The 15636-nt window shown below is 36.2% G+C and overlaps 1 protein-coding gene across 2 annotated transcripts in view; it reads left to right on the top strand.

The window, feature by feature from the left end:
- Nucleotides 1–15636, top strand: part of Trpm7 (transient receptor potential cation channel subfamily M member 7) — an 82147-nt gene that overhangs the window by 16012 nt on the left and 50499 nt on the right. For both annotated transcript variants that reach the window (XM_052183512.1, XM_052183511.1), the window contains exons 2-8: nucleotides 1011–1090; nucleotides 4804–4842; nucleotides 6580–6778; nucleotides 8335–8548; nucleotides 10765–10889; nucleotides 13244–13415; nucleotides 15285–15459. In XM_052183512.1, coding sequence (XP_052039472.1) covers nucleotides 1011–1090; nucleotides 4804–4842; nucleotides 6580–6778; nucleotides 8335–8548; nucleotides 10765–10889; nucleotides 13244–13415; nucleotides 15285–15459 — 1004 coding nt within the window. The remainder of the gene's footprint in view (nucleotides 1–1010; nucleotides 1091–4803; nucleotides 4843–6579; nucleotides 6779–8334; nucleotides 8549–10764; nucleotides 10890–13243; nucleotides 13416–15284; nucleotides 15460–15636) is intronic.

The raw sequence follows: 15636 nt of genomic DNA, 5'->3' as shown, positions 1-15636 counted from the left end.
TGTGGGATGCAGAAATGGGCACATATTTATCAAAATGAACTTGTTAATTGTGTTTAAAACTTTATATAAACCTTTCCTAATTAGAGAGAAGTGTGTCTAGCTGGACAGTGGTGGTGCATGCCTTTAATCCCAGGATTTGGGGGGCAGAGGCAGGTGGATTTCTGAGTTCAAGGCCAGCCTGGTCTACAGAGTAAGTTCCAGGACAGCTGGGGCTACCTACACAAAGAAACCCTGGAGGGAGGGGGGGGAAGGAAGGGGGGGGGAGAGAGAGAGAGAGAGAGAGAGAGAGAGAGAGAGAGAGAGAGAAGTATGTTTAAACTTATATGATCTAGAGTTGTTGAAAATTTCCTCATTGAGTTTTTGCTTTTTTTTTTTTTTAAGCAATCTGATTATGGTTGATTATAAGATTTACACATGAATTTGGTGGATTAAATGTTTGAAATTATTTAATAATTTACTGTATCTCCCATCCAGGTACTTAAGAGGTCAGCCTTGTTTAGCCTACAAGGTCAGATGAGATAGGCTGCTGTCTGGGAGGATTGTGGATAATTTGCTCTATTTCTATTGATGCTTAACAGTTTTTCCTGTTATCTTTCCTTTGACTAGAATTTTGCTTGCTGCTCCTTTGTTTCACAGTACCATTAGCCAACTTGTGCCCTTAAGCTTTCTAGAAATGCTTAATAGCGTAGGCTGGGCTTTGTTTTCTCTAAATTAAATGTGGCCATCACTTTTGACTCTTTAGGGGCTTAGGATGGTATTAATTCTTGAGGTGTATGCCTTATTCTGAGAGTCTCATACTTGGTTTGTTTCCTTTGGCACAGCACTGTTAAATCATGTTGGTTCAAGTGGAATTATTTTAATGGTTTAGGTGTACCATCACTGAGAATAATATATCACACCTATTTAGTAGATTAAAACATACTACACACATTTTTGTGTCTCTATTGTAAAATTACTTCCTCAGATTATCAGGCTGTAAATTTGTAAACCATCTTTGAACTCTGTTTTAGTCCCAGAAATCCTGGATAGAGAGCACTTTGACCAAGAGGGAGTGTGTGTATATTATACCAAGCTCCAAAGACCCTCACAGGTAAGCATACATTGATTTTGATATAAATTTATTGTTATTTATATTTAGCAAACAAATGCACATAATTGAGATTACTATTAATTTTTCTTTTGAGAATGGGAAAATAGACTTAGCAAGTTACCAGTGCTCTAGAATTTCTTTTCTTAAACTTTGTCTGAACCCTAATTGTCCAAGCTTACATGTAGCAGCTATCTGATCTACAAAGCAGTAGAGAGCTGTCTTAGTTAGGGGTCTGTGAACAGATACCATGGCCAAGGCAACTCTTAATTTTTTTTTTTAAGATTTATTTACTTATTATATGTAAGTACACTGTAGCTGTCCTCAGACACACCCGAAGAAGGGGTCAGATCTCATTACTGATGGTTGTGAGCCATTATGTGGATGCTGTGATTTGAACTCAGGACCTTTGAAAGAGCAGTCAGTACTCTTAACCACTAAGCCCAAAGGCAACTCTTTTTTTTTTAATTTTATTTTTTTATTTTTTGGTTTTTCGAGGCAGGGTTTCTCTGTTTAGCCCTAGCTGTCCTGGAATTCACTCTGTAGACCAGGCTGGCCTACTCAGAAATCCGCCTGCCTCTGCCTCCCAAGTGCTGGGATTAAAGGCATGGGCCACCACTGCCCGGCTCCAAAGGCAACTCTTATAAGGACAACATTTAATTTGGACTGGCTTACAGGTTCAGAGATTCATTCTATTATCATCAAGGCAGGAACATGGCAACATCCAGGCAGGCATGGTGCAGCAGGAGCTGAGAGTTCTACATCTTCATTTGAAGGCTGCTAGCAGAATACTGACTTCCAGGCAGCTAGGATGAGTGTCTTAAAGCCCATACCTACAGTGACACACCTATTTCAACAAGGCCACACCTCCAAATAGTGCCACTCCCTGGGCTAAGTATATTTAAACCATGACAGGAGCCTGTCTGCCCTCCAGGGTTGAAGGCACACACTGTTGTGTTTAGCCCCTCCCCCTTTCTCATTTATGAATGTTGATGCTAGGAGTCTATGTGTGTGTGACAAGAAGTATTGTGACTGAGGCAACTTCCCAGACCCTGCAAAGAATTGTAATTCTATAAGTCATTAGATTACCTTAATGTCCCCAAAATAATTAAATTCTGTGATTTTTTTTTTCTAATATGGCTTACTAAAGATAGGTTCTATTGGTACATCACAGGTAACATGATAGAGTATTCCTAACACTGGGGTTAATATAGTGTCCTAGTTCTAAGATACCATTTTCTCCCAGAAAAGTGTCATTTTTGCTTTATTAAAAACAGTAGATTCAGAGCCAGGTTTGGTGGCACTTGCCTTTAATCCCTATAGCACTCCAGACAGAGGTGGGAGCACCAGGCTAGACTAGTCTACGGAGTGAGTTCCAGCACAGCCAAGGCTATACTGAGAAACTGTAAAAACAAAACAAACAGAAAACTCACCAAGACCCTTCCCCCAAAACACCACCATAATCAACAATAAAACCCAGTAGATGTGATCCAGGGTTGTTGTGATGCAGATCTTTATTTAATCTTAGCATGTGGGAGACTGAGATGTTGATTTCTGAGTTTGAGGCCAACTTGGTCTATATTATCAGTTTCTAGTCTAACCAGGACAAGTACATAGTGAGCCCCTTTGCCCCCCCCAAAAATAATAGATTGCATTAGCGATAGGGAGTTTGTTTCTTTCTTGTGTTTTTGTTAATTTTACTCTGCAGTAGAAATAATAACGAGACTTTTATGAAACAACAATCACACAAAATATTCTGGTACTGTCCATACTGTATATTCTTTGAAATAACTTGTAGAGAGACCCGGATAAAGTATAATCATTATCAGTTCAGCTCCCTAGCACTCATCTAAAAGCTAAGTGTGGTATCATGTGCCAGTATTCTTAGCATTGTGGTAGGCAGAAATAGGTACATCCAAGGACCATACTGACCAGTTAGTCTAGCTAAAACAGCAACCCCAGGATCAGTGAAAGAGATCCTGTATCAAAAACCAAACCAAACGCAAAAAAAAAAAATACCAAAAACAACAACAACAACAAAAACAATGTGGAAGGCTGGAGAGATGGCTCACTGGTTGGTGAAAATCACTGACTGCTCTTCTGGAAAATCCAGGTTCAAATCCTAGCTTCCACATGTCAGCTCACAACTGATTTACAACTCCAATACCAAGTGATCTAATTCCCTTTTCTGACTTCCAAAGGCATTATGTACATGTGGTCCACAGACATACCTTTAGGCAAAACACCTATACATGTAAAATAAATCTTCAAAATAAAAATGTTGAGAAGTGATCAAGGAAGCCTTTGGCTTTCAATCTTGCATAATTTTAATGTATGAACATATCCCCCATACCTTTTAGAAATAGAGTGTGTGTGTGTGTGTCCTTCTCCCCAACTTTAAAGTTCACACTGTTTAATCTATTACGTTTATTTCTTATCTTGGAGACCATTGCTTCATTTTTTTTGAGACAGGGTCTTACTGTATAGCTCTCACTGGCCTGATAATTGGCTATTTAGACCAGGCTAACCTAGAACTTAGAATGGATGGAGAGAAGAGGACTTATGGGACATATTGGGGCGGGGGGATTGGGAAAGGGGAAAGCTTTTAGAATATAAACAAAGGATATAGAAAAAAAAGGCATCCTTCTGTCTCCCACATGCACTATCATACCTGGTGTGCGCAGCGAGCACACGGGGACACAAACACACACACACACACACACACACACTTTTTTAGTGGTACTAGGAATAGAACTCTTAGCCTTCTCATACTAGGCACGTTCTCTACCGCTGAGCTGTATCTCCAGCTTAGTACTCTATATTCAGTTGTTGCATGTTATGAGTTATATGTCTAAATCATTTATGTTAATACAGTAGTACCTTATTGGTGAACATTTTAGTTATACTGTTTTTCTCTGTTAGAAATGCTATAATGTATTGCCTTATAATTTTCATTTTTTTACATATAATTCAGATACTTTAGACAAACTTTAGCATATGCTTTTAAACTGCTGTTTGGTTATCAGTGCTGAGGAGTTAAACCCAGACTTTTATGCCTGTTAGACAGGTGCTCTGTCACTGAGCTATAGCTACAGACCTGACCCATACTTTCAGATTTTGGATTAGAGTGCAAGGAATTGATACATTTTTATTTTGACAAATATTATCAAATTGTTGTCCATAAAAATATTAATATGTATTTCACTAGCAGATAAGACTTCCCTATGTTTCCATGAAACATTTTTAAAAAAATGTATATTTTTTATTTACATATTTTAATATTTAAATATTTTAAAAAATTTTCCTAATTGAGTCTTTCATATGTACATTTTTACTATGAACTCTTCATATTTTTCCATTTTTATGTTGGATTTTAACAAATTAATTTGAGGAAACTCTATTAGGGAAACTTAAAATTTGTGTTTAAGTCTTATTAGTTGCAGATTGTAAGCATGCTTTTGCATATTTAAATTGTCATTTTATTCTGTTGTTTCTTGCTTTTATTTCAAAATTAATAATACTTAAAATATAATTCTATGCAAATTGAAAAGGTTAGTTGAATGTATAAACCAAGGTCTGCATGATCTATGATATTTATTAAAATATATTTATATATTAGTTTTCTTATGTTTTATATGTTTCAATAAACATATTATTTACTTTAAAATAAATGTTTTTTTCTTAAACTAATAATTTACCTTTCTACATTTTTATAGATGTCTTCCAGGATGTCAGATTTGTCAGCAACTTGTCAGGTGAGTTTATTATACATTGCAGAAATTTTAAAAAATAAACTTAACTGATATATTAGAAACATCAGGTATAGCACAGTGTGCTAAAATTGATATTATTATATTTGAAGAACTTTTTACTCAAACATTTGACAGTTCTGTTTCAAACTTAAAGCTACCAGAGTAGGATTCTGAGAGTGAGAGTTAGTTGAACAGAGAAGGAAGGGACAGGGAATTCTGACAAGCAAAACAGGCTATGGAAGATCTGACAATTAAAGATCCTCTGGTTCAATCAGGAAACTACAGTGTAAGAAATAGAATGTGGGGCTGGATAGATGGCTCAGTGGTTAAGAGCACTGACTGCTCTTTCAAAGGTCCTGAGTTCAAATCCCAGCAACCACATGGTGGTTCACAACCATCTGTAATGGGATCTGACGCCCTCTTCTAGTGTATCTGAAGACAGCTACAGCGTACTCATATACTTAGATATAATAATAAATACATCTGTAGGCCGGAGCGAGTGACCTTCATTCCCAGCAACCACATAATGGCTCACAACCATCAGTATAGCTACAGTGAACTCGTATACATAAAATAAATAAAATAAATCTAAAAAAAGAAAAGAAAAAAGAAACAGAATGTGGCTGGTAGGCGAGGCTACCAGCATTCAGGAGACAGAGGCAGGCAGATCTCTGTGAACTCAAGGCTAGCCTGTTCACATATAGTGAACTTCCACCCGTCTAGGGCTACACAGTAATTCCTTGTCTTCCCCCTTTCTCCAAAAAGAAATTTAGAAATAATTAGGGATTAGGTCATTTATGCGTAATATATAGTACTACTTCTGATTTTCTATTAAAAGAGATTAATTGCAAACCGGAGAGGTGAATCCTTGGTTAAGAACACTGGCTGTTCTTTGAGAGGACCCAACTTTGATTCCCCGCAGCTGAATGCCCGCTTACTATTGACTTTAGTTCTAGTTCCAGGGGATTCAGTGTCTGCTTCTAGCATCTTTGGCATTGCTTGCATGTGGTGCACATACATAATTCAGATAAACACTCATACACATAAAATTGACATGCTAGACTTTCTTCTCCCCTCACCCTTTGCAGCCTTCATTCTTTTTCGTGTTAGTTGTATCTGTTGGAGACAGGACCTCATGTAGTCTATGCTGGCTTCAAGGCTTCAAACACCTGGACCTAGGCTGACCTTGAGTTCTACTCTCTTGTCTCCATTTCCCAAGTGTTGGGGTTACAGTTATGTGCACCACCCCCCCCCCGTCTGTCTGTCTGTCTGTCTGTCTGTCTGTCTGTCTGTTTTATACTAACTTGTTTTAAGACTTCTTTCCCTCACCATTGGCTTTCAGTGGTGTCCTAGTTTTGTTTTGAAACAAGTTTTCTATATGTAGCTCTGGTTGTCCTGGAACTCAGAGGTCCGCCTGCCTCTGACTCTTATGTGTTGGGATTAAAGATATGTACCACCACTCCTGGCTGTAGTATGATTTTTGTTTATGCCTGCTTTGTTTATTTGTTGAACTGCTGAGATACATGGATTCAAGAATTTTCAAATTTGGAGTTCTTTTTCAATGTGTGTGGTGGTTGGTTTTGTGTGTCAAGTTGACACAAGCTGGAAGCCCCTTCGCTGCCAGTCTTCCCTTGTTACTTTCGCCTCACAGGTGTTCTGTGGGTACCCTTCCTACCTACTTTCCTTTCACTCTTAATTTTTTGAAAGATCTCTTTATAAACTCTTGCTTTTTCCCTTTAGATGTTTCTGTGGTCGTTTAGTCAAGCAACATGCATGCTTTACTGCAAGTCTTGCCATGAAATACTCAGATGTGAAATTGGGTGAACACTTTAACCAGGCAATAGAAGAATGGTCTGTGGAAAAGCACACGGAGCAGAGCCCAACAGATGCATATGGAGTCATCAATTTTCAAGGGGGTTCTCATTCCTACAGAGCTAAGGTATGTCATTTATTTGATTTATTTGTTACATCATTTATTTCATAAAATGTGTAGTACCAAAACTGAGTAAGGTACAGTACATATATTAAAGTTCTTAACATGGGTTGACATAGATACAGAATTGTTATATTTTTTGTAGATCAAATCATCATTATAAAAAGTTTTAATTTTATGTTTATTGTCAGAATCTATTTTCTGAGAGGAAAATTAAATCTCCTTTCTTTTTTAACATTTTCTTAAGATAAAAGGCCTCACTTTTTTTTTTCCTGGCATTGTGACATATGCCTGACATTCCAGCTAATTGAGAAGCCAAAGTTCAAGGATTATTTGAACCCACTTTTAGGATCAGGCCAGGCAGTCTGGGAAAACCCTGTGTGCTAAAGAAAATCAAAGCCCCAAAAGTATCTTTTTAGTAGCATATATAGATGACCTTTTAAAAATCAAATTTTTGAATTTCAGTTTCAATTTAACCATTGTAGCATTAGCTATCTACTTGTCTTCCCTTTTTTCTTTATTCACTTGTCTTATATTATTTTGATTGGCTTCCTTTTATTCAGACATTATTCTTTAGTGTGATCTTGTAATAAAATACAGTTTTAACTTACTGCTCTTTATAAAAGATTACCTACTCACTTTTTTTTTTTTTTGGAATTAGGTTTTTTTTTTCGAGACAGGGTTTCTCTGTATAGCCCTGACTGTCCTGGAACTCACTCTGTAGACCAGGCTGGCCTTGAACTCAGAAATTCACCTGCCTCTGCCTCCCAGAGTGCTGGAATTACAGGCGTGCGCCACCACCACCAGGCTTTTCTTTTCCCCGAGACAGGATTTCTCTGTATAGCCCTGGCTGTCCTAGAACTCACTCTGTAGACCAGGCTGGCCTCGAACTCAGAAATCTGCCTACCTCTGCCTCCCAAGTGCTGGGATTAAAGGCGTGTGCCACCTGCCTGGCTCTACTCCTCACTTTTATCACTCAACAATGTAAGAACTTTTAGAACATCTGTAACGCCATTATTTCTCTTGTGACGTTTGTGCATTTGCTGGCAAACATTTACATTCTGTGCATTTTAAAATTCTGTAATATAGTTGTTAATAACCTTTGCATCTTCCTCCTTGTCTTAAGACATCATGATCATCTCTAAGTTTTCTTATGTTCATAAGTTCTTATTGCTATTGTTCCTGACGGATTCCAAAAAGCACATGCTATTTGTCCTAGCACCTCTGACTCTTGGTGTATTCATAGTTAAACAGGGCAATAAATGTTATGGATGGGTTAATCAGTAATAGACAAATTGTATCCTGATTTTGTAATAGATCAGTAATAGACAAACTGAATCCTGATTTTGGTGAGTTACAATGCTAGTACTATAAATATCACAAGTATTTTTCCAAATTTTAAAGCCATTTACTATTTTATATTTATAGGAGTGTAAATATTTTGAAAATGGCCCATGAAAATTTTTTACATGATCTAATTTAAGTAATTTTTTTTGATTATCAGATAATGTTGCATTATTAAATCTACGAACATAGTTATTTTGGCCCTTTGTTTGTTTTAGTATGTGAGACTATCATATGATACCAAACCTGAAATCATTCTGCAACTTCTGCTTAAAGAATGGCAAATGGAGTTACCCAAACTTGTTATTTCTGTACATGGAGGCATGCAGAAATTTGAGCTTCATCCAAGAATCAAGCAGTTGCTTGGAAAGGGTCTTATTAAAGCTGCAGTTACAACCGGAGCTTGGATTTTAACTGGAGGAGTAAATACAGGTAATATGAACACTTATCAATTTTATCTAATGTTTCCTAATCTTTCATATCAGTTTGGCATTTGAACTAATAAATTATTTTAAATTTTTGATTCTTCTATTAATATATAATCTTTGGTAATTTCATTGATAAAAATAACTTAATTTTATTAGTTGTCATATAGGCCTTTAAAATATACACTTTAAGTTCACAAAGTTGACCTGTGTGCCAGATCCAGCTTAGGTAATTTTTGTTCTTATGAATAAAGATTAATTTGAACATAGCCACATTCATTTGTCTATACTTATAACAAAGACTAGTAAGTACATACTATACACAGCCCAAATGTTAATGCTTGTCTATTGCTAAAACATTTGCTGACTCTACTGTAAAGTATTGTCATTTCTGACTACTAATAAACTGGTAGAGAAGAATGGTTGTCTGCTCCTTTCATAGTGGTAAAGGCTTATCCTTTGGAAGCTGGAGATATGCTCAGCAGATAAGAACACTGGCTGTTTTTGTAGAGGACATGAGTTTTGTTTCCAACATTCACATGGTATCTCACAACTATCTGTAACTCCAGTTCCAGGGAATCTGTTACCTTTTTCTGGCTTTCTTGGGCATTATGGACATATGTGATTCACATACATGGAGACATATATATATATACATAAAAATATTATTGTAAAAAAGAAAAGTGGCCTTCAGAAATTAAATTTTCAGCCTGGTAGTGGTGGTCCATGCTTTTAATTCCAGCACCAGAGAGGCAGAGGCAGGTAGATATCTATGAGTTTGAGGCCAGCCTGGTCTACAGAGTGAATTCCAGGACTGTCAGGACTACATAGTGAGACCCTGTGTCTAAAAAGTAAACAAACCAACAAAATTAAATAAATAAAACATTTTTATTATTTGTTAATCCCTCTTCCTTTAACGTCTTTTGTATAAGGTTTAAACTTTGAATTTACAAAGGATGGGAAATTTAAATAATTAAAGTTAAACATAATTACTTACTTAAATCACCTTGATCATCTTATACATTATTGATAATTATTTGTTTAGACTCATCATTAAGATATTCTTTGAGCTTCAGGATATGTATTGTTCTGCAAAATAGACACTTTTAATATTATAGTAGGTCATATGTGTAGTGTATAAGATGATCAGTGATACGCAGAAAAATGGGATAAAGATAGATTCAGAGGATGATAGAGAGAGGCTACTTTGCTATCAGTCTCATTGATGTTACCAGTACTTGAGAAGAAATACCTTTAAAGAGAGGTACTGTTTATTTTGACTCATGGTTTTAGAAATGCCAATCTGTCATAGTGACCAGGAAGCAGAGAGGAGGAAATATAAGAAGGAACAGGGACATGTCCCTAACGATCTACTTCCTTCAGCTTGGACTACCTCCTTCCTACCTTTGACAACCTCCAAAAAAAGCCATTGTACTATGAATTTGTTCATCAGATCAGAGTCCTTGTGATCAATGTGTCTGGAAACACCAGCTACCCAGACTTGAGCTTTACCAGTGTCTTGACATCTCAGTACAGTCAAGCGGACTATTAAGAGTAAGCAGAATTTTACTGATATGGTGATATTTTAAGGAAGATGGAAATAAACAAAGGAACAAGAAAAACTTGGGACAGAGCATGTAGAAAAGACAGGTGTATTACAAGACTAAGTTCCCTATGTAACATAAAGAGAAGTAAAGAAAGAGTGCTGGTCAGAAGCTCTTGGGAGTTGGTGTAGTGTGGAAGCATGAAAGACAAAACTTTGTAAGGTCTTACAGGACATTAACAAACATTGTGTCTTTTTACTCTTTAAGAAGAGGGGGAAGGTTTTAAGGTGTTAGTTGGTAAGAACAAAGATTACCTGAATGTGCTTTGAAAAGGGATTATTTTTAAGCAAGTAAGACAGTGGGAATAAATCAGTGATGATGTTATTTTCTTTGTCTTATGTGAAAGAGGAGATCTAATATGTTGCAAGATGCAAATTATGCATCAGTTTGTTAGGACTAGACTTACTAATGTGATAGGATTCAGTTTACATGGGTTTTGGACAGTTGGCAATGGATTTGATACTGTGTAGTTTTGTTGATCTGTTTGCTTATCTTACAGTTTTTATAAGCTTGGCTTTGGATCTTACAGCCTTAAAATCTTTCTTTAAACAAATGTCATAAACTGTAACATTAGGAACTATAGGGTTTTTCTAATGGTAATTAAATTTTGTATGAACAGGTGTGGCAAAACATGTTGGTGATGCCCTCAAAGAACATGGTTCCAGGTCATCTCGAAAAATTTGCACTATTGGAATAGCTCCATGGGGAGTGATAGAAAACAGAAACGATCTTGTTGGGAGAGATGTAAGAAAGTTGTTTTTTTTTTCCTAATCGCTTAAATTTGAGCTTGTATATAAACAGGAATAATACCAACTTGATAGACTGAATCATACTTCCACACTAAGTTTAAAACAAAATTTCCAGTGGTCTTTTTTGATCCTTTGGAAAATGTTTATCAATATAAATGCTTATAATAGTATTGGTCCTTTTTGTTTTCTGTCTTTAATATAGAATGTTATTTTAACATGTTTTTCATTAGTATTTGTAATTAATTTTTTTCTTTTACTTTTTTCTTTTTTTCTGGTTTTTCAAGACACAGTTTCTCTGTGTAACTGTTGCTGTTTTGGAACTTGCTCTATAGACCAATAGACCAGGCTAGCCCTGAACTCAGAGATCTAACTGGTTATTATAATGTTAGACATTAATCTCATCACCAAGAATAGGAATCAAATGCTAGTGCTTTATTCAAATAGATTGAACATGTGAACTGGTTTATAGATATTCTTCGGGAGCCTATTAAAGTAAAACTGACTGGGCATGAAGGCTTTGGGGTGTGGATGTACCTGGCTGAGGGTCTTAGGTTCATTGCTGATAGGGCATCCACAGTGGATATGAGTCACCAAATGGAGTGAGAGGGTCACTCAATGGTCAGGGGATTTTAGCAATTCTGACTCTGAAGTGCTTCTTTATTTATACAAGTTTCACGGAACAAAGACAGACTAATGTTTATCTCAAGTGGAAAGGAATATTTTTTAATTTTTCATTGGCCCATGGTTGTAAGTTTAGTTACAATTAGAAAATACAAATAGAACAGATTTTATTATTAGCCTTATAACTCCCATTTTAAAGAATATAAAGAGTGTCTCCTCTGAAGCAAACTCATTTATTTTATGACATCCTGCTTTTAGACACTCCAGGCAAACAAAATATCTGAACCAGTCTTTTTATGACTAGCAAGTACTAATACCTAACTTATTTTACTATGTGTTTCTTCATTTACACTATAAAGTAGGAAAAGCTTATTTTTTTAGTCAATTTATCTTATTTACTGAGTTGTTTTCCTTCAGTATATACATTGTACAACCAACCCCCTATCTCTAAAATACAGTTTCAGAAAGCTCTAAGTTTATAGTAAAAAGAGACCTTGAATCTGTAACCTGTTCTCCTGGCTAGTCAGTTTGTCAGTTGACTATGTTTACCTTGTACCAGTTATGCTGTTTGAGGTTGCTCAGGAGCAGATATCCCAAGAACATTTCTGGAGCAATGGCCTCATTTAGCTATATGCACATCTGTGCTTCATGATGTCCAGAGCATAAGGAAGACTTGCAAATATTGGCCAGATCAAGTTTATTTTAGGATTTTCCTAAAAAGACTCAGATATAATTTTTCTCAGTAAAAGAAATAAAATTCATCAAAATGCAGAAAGTCCCGAAGAATGCAACACAAAGAGACCAAAATCCAAAAGTTAGAGATAGAAGGACAGAGATTATAGCAGTCTGTCTGTTGAGGTTTGCTAGAACTATATCAAGTAACTGTGCTGGCTTCATGACTCTCAGCATTCCCAGTGGATACGGCTGTGCCATTGCAGGCTTTTAATCCCAGCCTGCAGTACACAGAGGCAGAAGCAAATCAGTCTCTGAGTGTTGGTGGAGGCTGGCTTGATCTACATCTCAAAGTTCCAGGCTACTGGGACTATATAATGCAATCCTGTCTTCAAAAAATAACCAGAAGGAAAAAAAAATCTAAATTATGGCAAATCATTTTCAAATGATACTGGATTGGTTTCTTTCTTTTTCTTTCTTTCTTTCTTTCTTTCTTTCTTTCTTTCTTTCTTTCTTTCTTTCTTTCTTGTTTTGTTTTGTTTTGTTTTGTTTTGTTTTGTTTTGTTTTGTTTTGTTTTGTTTGAGATAGGGTTTCTCTGTGTAGCCCTGGCTGTCCTGGAACTCACTCTGTATACCTGGCTGGCCTTGAACTCAGAAATTTGCCTGCCTCTGCCTTCCAAGTACTGGGATTAAAGGTGTGCGCCACCACGTCTTGGCTGATACAGAATTTCTAATGTCTGTTTAAAAAGGCTATATTTATGCTTTGGAAAAAAAACACTTTCACATTTTGCTGCTTTTTTATTGTCTTCTGAATTGTACTTTACTCATTTAAATGAATTTATAATTAGCACTGTATATTTTGCTCCTCCTTTTGCATACTATGATAAAAAACATGGCTCGATTTATTATTTATCTTCAAATATATGAAAGCTTGTTCTTTTTACTTATATATACATGAAAATAGAATTGCACCTTTTTTCCATGGATCACATCAGAATTTATCTTACACTGTGTAACACTCAGCTCCCCTCCCTTGACTCTTGTTTTCACTCTTAGGTGGTTGCTCCTTATCAGACCCTATTGAATCCCTTGAGCAAATTGAATGTTCTGAATAATCTACACTCCCATTTCATCTTGGTGGATGACGGCACTGTTGGAAAGTATGGGGCAGAAGTCAGACTGAGAAGAGAACTTGAAAAAACCATTAATCAGCAAAGAATTCATGCTAGTAAGGGAGTTCATAGATTTCTTTTTTAACTGTTAAATTATTCAAAGGTGTATTAATAACCAGCAGCATACTTGAAAAGTAGCATGTTCTTTGAAGTAAGTACACTTTACCTATAAAGCAACCAAAAAATGGCCGATCTTAAGCAAAATGGTAAGACCTAGGAAAATACATCCTAAGGCAAGTGCCATATTTAGGTTTTCAGTCCAAGTCCAAAAACAAAAGAGTTTTGTTGTTGTTTTCCTTGTCTGTGGTTTTTTTTTTTTTTTTTTTTTAAACTCTGTTGGTATTGTAAACCACTGTAGCTCAAGGTACTTACTAACAGTCTTAATGTTTGTGGTCATTCTAATACATGACTTTGATATTCAAGATAGTGTTAAAAAAGGAGCAATATCACTTAGTTAAGAGTTAGCTTTCCCTAAACTTTATAAAGTAAGTCTGTATTGCTGTTGGCAAATGGGTCTTAAAGGTTGATACTCTTGGAACACTGATTTTTCTTTCCAACTGTGGCTGAACTTTCTCCTTCAACATCTATATTTTGTTACAGTCTGAAGTAATTCTGTAACCCTAGTATACTAAAAAGGTGAACTCTGATGAAGTGATATAGAAATATAAAATAACAGAAGAACACACATAGTAGAGTCACATTGTGAGATTGAGTAATTTAAAAAAATATTTTGGGGGCTGGAGAAATGGCTCAGTGACTGAGCACACTTGTTACTCTTGCAGAGTTGTTTTTTTTTGGGGGGGGGGTATTTTTCGAGACAGGGTTTCTCTGTATAGCCCTGGCTGTCCTGGAACTCACTCTGTAGACCAGGCTGGCCTCGAACTCAGAAATCTGCCTGTTTCTACCTCCCACGTGCTGGAATTAAAGGTGTACGCCACCACTGCCCCACTCTCTTGCAGAGGTTCTAAGTTCAGATCCCAGCATCCATTCAGTGTCTCAGACAGTCTATAATTCCATTCCTGGGGGATACAGTGTATTTTTCTGACCTCTCTTTTGGTCCATCTTTTTTTTCCTCTAAGATTTATCTTTATTTATATGAGTACACTATAGCTGTTAGCAGATACATCAGAAGAGGGCATGTGATCCCATTACAGATGGGATTAGATTGTTGTGAGGCACCATGTGGTTGCTGGGAATTGAACTCAGGACCTCTGGAAGAGCAGTGCTCTTAACCGCTAAGCCATCTCCCCAGCCCCAATAATGACTTAGAATTTTTTTTTAAGGCTTATTTATTGTATATGAGTACATTGTAGCTGTCTTCAGATCCATCAGAAGTGGGTGTCCCATCCCATTACAGATGGTTGGAGCCATCATATGGTTACTGGGAATTGAACTCAGGACTTCTGGAAGAGCAGCCAGTGCTCTTAACCACTGAGCCATCTCTCCAGCCCCAGACTTTCAAAAATATCACAGCACTCAATAGGCTAAGACTAGAGGCATGCTTGGGTTACATATAAGACTTTCAAAAAAACAAAAACAAAAAAAAAACAAAACAAAAACAAAACAAAAAGACTTTCAAATATAAGAAAAAGAAAAAGCTAGATATACCAAGCCACAAATTAATCCTAACATATCCTGTCAGAAGTTCAATTAATAAATAGACAAAGGTTTATTTTTGGTTAATATGCACATTCTAGTGGGTGTTAAATTATTGAATTTCCTAATTTTATAACCCAGAACAGATTTCAATGAATAAATATTTAGTGCTCTGATATTTATAAATATATTGGCTATTGGTAAAACTCTGTTTATGCTAAAGCCAACTGTCTCACAAGTAATTTTATTTTAATTTTTTATTTAAAATAAATCAGGTTAATTTATTGAGTTTTGTCAGATTTACTAATTAAACTTTTTATCCTTTTCAGGAATTGGGCAAGGTGTTCCTGTAGTGGCTTTGATATTCGAAGGTGGGCCAAATGTCATCCTTACAGTACTGGAGTACCTGCAGGAAAGCCCCCCAGTTCCAGTTGTTGTGTGTGAAGGGACAGGCAGAGCTGCAGATTTACTAGCATATATCCATAAACAGACAGAGGAAGGAGGGTAAGTGTAGAGTATAGCAGACTTAAAATACAGAGTGTTGTAGCTTCTGCAGCTCTGGATTCCTTTGTTTATTTAATAAGAATGAAAATCTCAGATTCAATAAAATGCTTTGTTCAGACTTAAGGCAGTAGCTTGTCTCATACATTATTGAAATGAAAGTATAATCATCTTTATTTT

The sequence above is a fragment of the Apodemus sylvaticus genome, chromosome 5, assembly GCF_947179515.1.
Source record: "Apodemus sylvaticus chromosome 5, mApoSyl1.1, whole genome shotgun sequence".
NCBI classification, from domain to species: Eukaryota; Metazoa; Chordata; class Mammalia; order Rodentia; family Muridae; genus Apodemus; species Apodemus sylvaticus.
The sequence above is the reverse complement of the archived record's forward strand: the minus strand, read 5'-3'. Positions and strand labels throughout refer to the sequence as shown.